The sequence below is a fragment of the Rhipicephalus sanguineus genome, chromosome 8 (genome assembly GCF_013339695.2).
Source record: "Rhipicephalus sanguineus isolate Rsan-2018 chromosome 8, BIME_Rsan_1.4, whole genome shotgun sequence".
Taxonomy (NCBI): domain Eukaryota; kingdom Metazoa; phylum Arthropoda; class Arachnida; order Ixodida; family Ixodidae; genus Rhipicephalus; species Rhipicephalus sanguineus.
Genome location: NC_051183.1, coordinates 36,102,749 through 36,111,802, shown reverse-complemented (window position 1 = coordinate 36,111,802; position 9,054 = coordinate 36,102,749). Strand labels below are relative to the sequence as shown.

Genomic DNA, 9,054 nt, shown 5'->3' with positions numbered 1-9,054 from the left:
AATCAATATTTCCGCGCGTAAATTCAGGTGCAGTGTTTTCACCGATATTTTGGTTTTACGGAACATCCCGCCCGTTTCCACTGCTTAAACACTTCCGGGCCTAAGTTGAAGAAGCTAAAAATTAAGGTTATAAAAGTTAATTTTGCCGCCCGGCTCCAAGGATTTCGAGTCGTCACACGAGACACCGCCATCATCATCGACGGAGGGTGGGACGGGACATAAGATAAACTCCTCAACCCATCGCCCCGCCCGAAGGGAACGGCCGGGCTAACCCTAAATAAAGTTTATTCATTCATTCTTGAAATCTTCAACTGTTGTCTGCACACGTTCTCTTTATGGCGCTTGGTAGTCCCATGATTGCGCACCTTACCCAAGTCAAGTGCTTTTAGAAAACAGTGTTCATTGTACCAAACCCCATCATCCCCGTAATGTTTGCCTTGGCAAAGCAGGAAATGACATGAGGAATGTCTGAGAAAACTCAGTTTAGAAAACGACCTGCTAGCCTGGTGTTGCTCCTTCCTTTATTTTGAGAAATGCAGTGTGGACTTTCTGAGAGTATAATTTTACTTCAACAAAGAACTCGTGGTTGAATGGTTTCGTGTCTGCAGTGTGTGGGTCGTCGGCTCTTCGAAAGTTGCACTCTTCATCACGGCCGATGTCATGCTTAGCGAGGACAGCCATGCTATTAAAATGTTGATTAAGGAAAACAAGAGCCATTCTTATACAGAATCACATTCACATTTTATTTTCGACGTCATGAGTAAGTATAACAAGACGACAATGACGACAGGAACTCTTGAGCATCGAAATGAGCTCGGCGCATACAAGTGTGATACAGTGAAAAATACGATGCTTGTTCGCTAATGGACATGCCGATGGCTATCTAATTCATAAATAATATACATGACATGATATTCATAATTTATGTTCTTAATCAGATACGATGAAATGAAACCACGCGTGTACAAGAAGAGGTTTTTTAGCATTGTTCCCTTCTGACCACACTTCGCTGCGACATTCTAACATACGACACGCCAGTACGAGCACTATCTGGTGTTCGAGGCAGCGTTATAGCGCAGTATACACACAGACCTTAACACACATTCACGAGAAAAAATACACAACAGGACAACGTAAAGTTATTTCATACTTGGCTTATATCACAGTCTGGCAGTGACCAACTGAGCACTGCTATTCTTGGCACAAAAATGAGTCGTTATCATTCATAACTATGCGACGGTTACCGTTGAGCGTATTGCTGTACAAACGGTTCCCAGCATTACCGATTGAGAATTTGTCTTGTCGGTCCGAGATCGACAACTTAGCGACTAGAAATTCCTCGCCTGTTCAAAAACCAGGCAAGAGAAACCTTCGTGCTTTTTTGAGGTGGTGCACGCGCAGACAATGAATCTTGTTCGCCACGCGTGGTGCAGGGACTTGTGGTGCCAACAGGCCCCCAGACACTTTTGATTCCGTCTCGGGTGTTACAATCACGAGAAACATTGTACACTTACGAACATTATTCACAATTAAGGTATTTACAGAACATGAGACAGAGCAAATTGTTATTGGTACCGATTGCTTCATCTTTTAAAAAACGAATAAAAGGAGCGTGAACTCCGAACAGAAAAAAACAACACAGGAATGCGGCCTCGCATTTGAGACTGCGGTCCTAAAATTAAGTATGGCAGTTGTAGTCATTGCGAAAAAACGACTAAACGAGATTTCTCACTTGTCATGCCTGTCGAACCATTCCTGCTGTACCATCTCCAATTCCAGGCGGGTTCCCTCATTATTTTACACAGCAACGCGTTAGCGTACGCGTTATCTTACAGCATCTCCCACTTCTGAGGGCTCTCTTGATATGAGTAGTGAGTATTGAAAACACCTTCACTTTGTTACAAACTTTCAGAGCACCTCAGCGAAGGCCCTGTTTGTTTTAGCTGCGTCATCGCAAACGTCGTTATGGCCCAGGTACTTTCGATAAAAGCTGTACACTCTTGAGAAAAGCCTGCCATTTCGGCAGGACACCGAGTCGTTTGCGCGAATCATTTGACAATAAGTTGACATGGCACAAACACGAAATGCAACGACAGCAAGAAAATAAAGTGTCCAATCACAAAGCACTCCTTGACAGTGTCCTTGTTTGACTTCGATGTGCGCGCATTATATATACACAGGTACGAGTCTGCATTGTCTCTCGCACTGTATGTTCGTTTACAATGACAGTGAGGGCCTCTTCTTGTGGCGCTTGCCGTTCTTGCCGAAGACGGCTCCCAGCATCTTCGAGACTGTGACGACGGTGAGTCGCCGCCGGACGGGGGTCAGAGACCGGAGGATCTTGGTGGCGAGGACTTCTCGCAGTATGCTCTGGAAGGCCATACTGACGCCGGCGTAGCTGTCGGCCGCCGACACCTCGTAGAACTGACAGTGCAGCTGAAGGGACAGCTGTCGGCCGTCATCGACCTCGACCTGGCGAACGTGCGACAGGTCTCGCTTGTTGGCCACCAGGATGGTGGGCAGGCACGGGCAGAGCTGCTGCACCTTCTGAAGGCACAAGCTGGCCTCTTCGAAGCTCCACCGGTCCTCGATGCTGTAGACAACGACGAGGGCGTCGGCCCAGCCCATTTTGTCTTCGGGAAACTTGTTCTCCTGCGAAAGGAAAGAAGAGGAACAAGAGAACGTCAGTCAGGATATCCTTCACCAGGTACAGCATTAGCCCTCATCTGGAGGCTTGTAGTGTGATAAGGGATGCGATAAGCCTTAGGTCACTATAAACATAAAACTGCGAAGTAATGAGGAAATAATTTTCTACTGAGCCCTGTAACTAATGCTCAAAGGCTTCATTATAGACCTGTAAGAAGGTACCATTAAATGATTTTATAGCATAGGTACGAGATATGCGTGCGCCTTCTGGTCGCTTCTCTAAGACATTCCTCATACTTGCTTTAATAACATGACTTAAATGTACAAGCCTCTAATCTTAGCCGCCGTAGTAATTGACTGCAATGCAGCTTTAAAATAACGTGCTGTTACACAACAATATACTTTTGCCTACCTGATATCTAGATGTGTCCAGGATCTCCAGTTCTAACGCCCGGTTGTCGACAAGAACTGTGTGCCTGTAGAGCAGGTCCTTCATCGAGCTGTACTCGCTGATGAATCTCCGCGTCAGGAATCGCACCGTCACGGCTGAAACGAGAAGAAAGAAAGACATGCTTATAAGACGAGGCGTACTTTTCCAGCATTGTATGCTCTAACGTGACTCGAAGAAAGTCACTGAAAAAGTTAAAGGCTCAGCTGCTATAAATGCTTGCCTTGCGGAACCACCAATGCATTTCAACAGGCTCAAACAACGTCTATTTATAAACGAGATAGTTCAACTGAAGCAGTAAATTCTATAGCAATCTACTGAACAGAGAGAGAGAGAGAAAGCAGAAACTAATTGAAATATTCGAAGCCTATAAGCGTTTTCAGTTACCACAGTGTACAACGAAATATTTATCCCTTAAGTATTGCGGTACTTCTCGGTATAAGTGGTGGTCTATTAATTAAACAGGTGTGGGATGCCATAATAGGCAGTAAATTATGCCGGATAATTAGATGTGATTATGTTAGTAAACTGCGAAGGCACCGTCGATTTCATTTAAATCAAAATGTACTTAGAGAAGGTGTAATGTACTCTCTGAACTGTGGCAATGCCACATCGTAGGAAAGACCGTGTAGTATCATTCCCACGGCAACTTAATAGATGCAGTTAGTCGTCATCCCCCCCCCCCCTCTTCCCACTATCTTCTGTACGAACGCTTTGCCACTGAGAAAGAAGAGAACATAGAGCTTGTTTTACGTGATGGGTGCAGCACCTGCTAAAGCACCGGCTTTTCGCCACCTCTTCTTACAGGAAGACTGTCAGAAGGCGTCTCGCCACTGCCCCTTATTTCGTAACCCCGCAAGAAACGACGCGCTCACTCTGCACTACAAAACGCCGACGTGATGACGGCTCCCAAGTCACGGTTCGCCCCGTATCGCGTCTCCCGCCGGCTCTCCAATCACTCGTACCAAATTTGCTTGGGAGCGGCGAAGACAGTCGTGGCCGGATCCTCATCCGTGATGGATCATTTAATCCCCACGTATGAAACGCGATCCTGTCTACGTCAAGGTCAGAAGCCGCCGACGACGGTTGGCTGCCCGGCTGTAGAGGCATCGCTGGTTATTCGGTTTGTGTTAGTCGTTAGCTTGTACATTGCAGCAGAGGCGACGGCTTCGCGCATTGCGGCGCACCTGGTCGGCATTGCGACGTCCTTGAATCTCCTGATGAATTGGCGCGATAGCTTCAGGACGTTTTGCTTGCCCGTCACTCGTATAGACGCATTCAAGCGTTGAAGACTTTCCTGTGTCCTTCTGAAGGCTCTTAGGACTCAGAGACAGTAGCGAGTTTGGAGAGATTCTTCTTATGACGGTTGTCTGTAGAGCATCGTCATGTGTATGCTTCCAACGCCCCTGATGCTAATCTTTTTGCACACGCATCTGGATGTGTGGAAGTAAACTGTTTGCTATAGTCCGCAGTTTGTGGGTATTCGTTTTTCTTTTTTTTTCTGATTGCGAAAAGTAGACTACTATATCACAATTTCGAGTAACTCGGCAATGAATATGTTCCTTTCGCTGTTACCCTTCGTCAACGTCAAACGTTACCCTAGAACATGTCGATCTTCTCAAAGTGGCCGCGGGTAATTTTCGGCTGCTTCCCTCAATTGCGAGCACGTTTGACGGTGAGTGCCCGTGAGGGCGCGAAAACACCGTGAGTACGCTTCGTCTTGTCAGCGATATCGCTGGTTCAGCGAAGAGCCGGGTTCTCTGGCCTGTTATCATAACATGCAGCCGCCCGTCAGAGCACCCGACGCTTGACGTGTGGTTGCGAAAAGCGGTCCATCTCCCGCGGCTCTGTAATTTCCGGAAAGCCGCCCTTTTCTCGGGGCCCCATCTCTCGTGCTGTTTTGCCGGCCAGCACGACCACAGGTTATCTCCGTCATACAGCTTGTCTTATGGCAGCATCTTGGGTGGCGCGTGTGAGATGGGCACCTCACTGAATGTTTTCATTCGCGCAACACTAAAGAAACAGGTGTCCAGTACTACGCCTTATCTTCGTTGCATGATTCTCAAGGCTTCTGCAGCGCCTTTCATGTAATCCTAATCACTTCTACTATTGAACTGAGAAACCTGCGACCATTTTTAACACGTTGAAGAGGTAGCTTTTCTCATATACTGTTGTCACGAGGGACAATATAGGTAACCAAGTTTGAGTTAGATAGAATTATGAGATTTACATAGAATTGCATAGATTTAACATAGTAATTATTCAAGATATTTGTATAGAATCATTCTCGCGGACTTTTGAAACTGTATTATGCTGCCAATAGTAGTAGCCAGCGAAACTATACTGAATGCTCGAAGGCCCGGCTGTCCCACTTTAAAACCTGAACTAATGTTGACAGCTAATAAGGAGCAGCGTCTTTCTATCGGTGCCTGTCATTACTTCCTATTGGGAAGCTGCATAAAATATTTTTGAAATGTGTAAAGCATTCGTGATGTGCACATACGCCGTTGGCATACTAACAGTTCAGTTTGACGAAGGGTGACCCAAATGTCGTCATGTTATATACTTGATAACGCGAACAAGCATAGCGGGGATTACGAACCCTTCTTCTTATCCTAAGAACTATAGATGCCCAGTTGTTGAGGTTTCGAAATCCAGCCTGCTGTTGCTGCGAGCCGGGAATGTGTTCCAGAGTAAAAAGAACAACCAAAACGATGTCCTCGAGATTTCATCTCACCTAGCACTCGCGTTGTTGTTGTTGCTTCAATAACAACAACGCCAACGTTATTCGCCTAGTGCTTTCGCTGCAAATCGAAGGAAAAGAAGGTGCCCAATTTTCGCATCACACTCTGCCTCCGGGATCCGATTCGATTCGCATGACTCCGTGATTCGTGTACGCCATGACCCGCGATCGAAGGACAACCGCTGCCCATCATTTCACCCGACAATGGTCGGATGTAGGCCCGGCGGAGCCAGCACTTTCACTGGCCTACACGGCATGTCTGTTTTCTTCCCTTCGTGATTTTTGTTTAGCGGAGCTGAGCGGGAGGAACGAAACAGGACTGCAAAGAAACACGAACATAACGAAATGAAGAAAAGGTAGACATGGGAGTCGGTAGAAAATTGCCCACGCACAGCCGCTAGCTCGTCCACGGCAAAAACCACGATCTCGCAAACACGTGCCGGGTCGGGCCAAACAAGCGCGGCTGGAGAATGTAGACCGGCCACCGAGAGCGAGAGAGAAGGCGGTGTGAAAGCATCCGCAGCATCGTATTAGGCGGCGAGGTTTAAGCTATACCTGCGAGTTAGCGCGTGCGCGAAGAAGTAGGGAACGTGAGGGAGGGCGCACGCACTTAAAGGGCCCACTCGGCAGCTGCCAAAGCGAAACAAACACCTCCGAGGGGCCGGAGGCTATTGCGGGGCAGAAAGAAGCAAAGGAGCTTCGAAAACAGGGCGGCCACGAGCTTCTAGGCGATGCGACCGCCACAAGGGAAAGATGCAGAAGAAGAGAAAGAAGAAGTAACCCCAGTTTCGCCGCCATGCGTCGCTCGCGTGCGCGTTCCTACTCTCCTTCCTATGGACTTCGTCCCCCTCCCCACGCTGAGGAAACCAACAATCAAGTCTGCATTCCCCTTCCCCCTCTCTCAATTTGAGCGCCCCCTGGGGCGACGAGGGTTGCGGCTAGGTTGGCGGAAAGCAGCCGGTGCGTCTTTCTTTTGCCTTTTCGGTTTTTAGACGGTTCGGTTCTCCAGAGCAACAAATAAAGCAAGCGAGACGATGTGGGGCGGAAGAAGTAGAAGAAGCGCTGCACCCTGCCGCGCTCTCCCGCCTCTCTTTCTTATCGATAGCGATCGCCAGGTGGCGTTCGGTATTCCTTCGACACCGTCTTTTGCCGGGGGTCACGGCGTCGTCTGCTATGGGCGACACGCGCCCCGCCACGCGTCTTGGATGGAACAGCTGGCGCACCATATTGACGACAGCTGCCCATGGCACGGTCTTCCTCTTTTCACCTGCCGTCTGGGCTCGGCCTCGAAACTTTTAAAGAGCCAGCCACAGCTGTCTAGAACTTGAAACGCTCCTGCTTACATTCCCTATTTGAGCTGCACCCTGGTTGTGCATGCCGTTACTTTTTCTTTGCTGAAGTCCACTGTGTGGGCTCCGGTCAGCGCGAGAGTTTCTTTGTGCGCAGGGTGTTGAGTAAAATTTCCATTTCTCTCTCTCTCTCTGAACTAACCAGACGCTTGCATGGTTATTTCACTGTCGATATTCCTTTTTCCAGTCATACAGTCAACATTTAGCAGTAATATCGTGCAACAGTGCATGAGAAGTTCAGAAGCATGCAGTTCCCGGAACAGACACTATTCGCGTAATTTGAAGTTTGAAAGCTAACGTGATCATTGGACACCAGTTAGATCTTCACATCTGCGCGTGCTTTAATTTAAACATGCACGCGTAATGTCGAGCAACATTTGCACAGAATAGAAGTAACCAATGCGTACTTAACTTATTGATTACGTATAAGTCTAAGTGCAGTGCCACTGCATCTTAAGCATTACATGGAATCATTCAACTTCGCTTGAAATGCGATGCCCTGAAACGGTAGCACACGTATCTCAGTTTGTGCATAAGAAACTAAATGGACATAATGCGACAACCTATGGCTTATATGCAGCAACTGTAGACAGCAAATTTTCCGGGAGCATGCTACTTAAAAATCTTTAGACCCAATGCAACTAAGCAACACTGACATCTTTCAGCGGTGGCATAGACACAATTCCCGATGTCATTCAGCTGCGTCATCTGCAACTTTGGTAATATCGTTGTGCTCAAACAACGAATGATACGGGTGTTATACGCGCTCTTAAAAAAACACAGGACCCGTCATCCCAACATGTGCATGCTCCACTGCACCCTTCGATCTTCTCGAAACTACGGCAGCTGATCGCATTCTCTTACATTATGCGGTAAACTGCGGGACACGCCACAGAAACAACGCGCCAACCGCTTTACTGCTACGTCCGAATAAGCGGGAAAAAAAGAAAAGCACTCGGCCTTCACTGACCTGATTTCCCGACGCTCTGGCTTCCCATGACCATGACGCGGATAGGAGACAGTCCGCTGCTCTTGCGGGTCATTGCCACGGCAGTTGCCAGAGGCATGGATGACGCTTGTTCCGGCAAAGGCTGTGGTCTTCGCTGCAGAAGTTTTCGTGGCGCGGGCAGATGTCCTAGTGCAACGCACAATAAACGTTTTCCGTCGACAGAGTTGTCGCGCACCGTGGTCGATGCAGCAACCGAAGCAAACGTCCGCACCAGAGCAACGAACACCAAAGTCACCGAGAAGAACGAAGATGCTGCCGGTCACCCGTGTACTGAAGAACCTAAACCGAAACTAGCTCGCGACTCTCCGTACGGGCGTCCGTTTTCTCGATGGAACTCCTCCGCGGGCCGGCGTTCTTTTTATGGCGGCTCGCTCCGTCACGTGGCTTTCGATTTCGACCAATGGGAGCGGGCCGGCGCGCTACACGTGCGCCGCTCAATGGGTGCGCGCGCGCTTCGTTTCGTTTTCAGTTTTCTTTTCCGTGCTTCCTTCGTTCTCCGACTCTTCGGTGTTTCTCGCCGTCCCGGCGTTCGGGCTCCGGGGCTCGGCTTTGTGCGGCGCTGTTGCGCTTCGCCTCCTTGGTCTGGATGCTTTAGCCTTTTTACTTCTTTATTTCGGCTCTTGCGAAGACAGATGGCGCACGTGAAGCTGTCGCCGACGGCGCCTTGTGCCTGCTTCCCCTCCCTCCTTCATCCTCACCCACTCACTCTTCCTCCTTATCCGCGCATGTCTCTGACTCCTTTTCAATGCGATCGCAGCATACATGCGGGTCTTCGCGTGTCCTTTTTAAATCGTTCCCACTCCTACGGCCGGCATGTCACATTCGAGCATAAAAAGGGCTTTCATAGGACACGTTTCCT

At 48.6% G+C, this 9,054-nt stretch overlaps 1 protein-coding gene across 1 annotated transcript; it reads right to left on the bottom strand.

Annotated features, from left to right (window-relative positions):
• Nucleotides 1-728: 728 nt before the first annotated feature.
• On the bottom strand, nucleotides 729-8,537 carry LOC119401722 (ras-related and estrogen-regulated growth inhibitor-like protein). The gene is made up of 3 exons (XM_037668655.2): nucleotides 8,157-8,537; nucleotides 3,059-3,192; nucleotides 729-2,652 (listed from the first exon to the last, which is right to left on the bottom strand). Exons 1-3 carry the CDS (start codon nucleotides 8,251-8,253, stop codon nucleotides 2,218-2,220), a joined length of 666 nt encoding a protein of 221 aa, XP_037524583.1. The 5' UTR covers nucleotides 8,254-8,537; the 3' UTR covers nucleotides 729-2,217.
• Nucleotides 8,538-9,054: the final 517 nt, after the last annotated feature.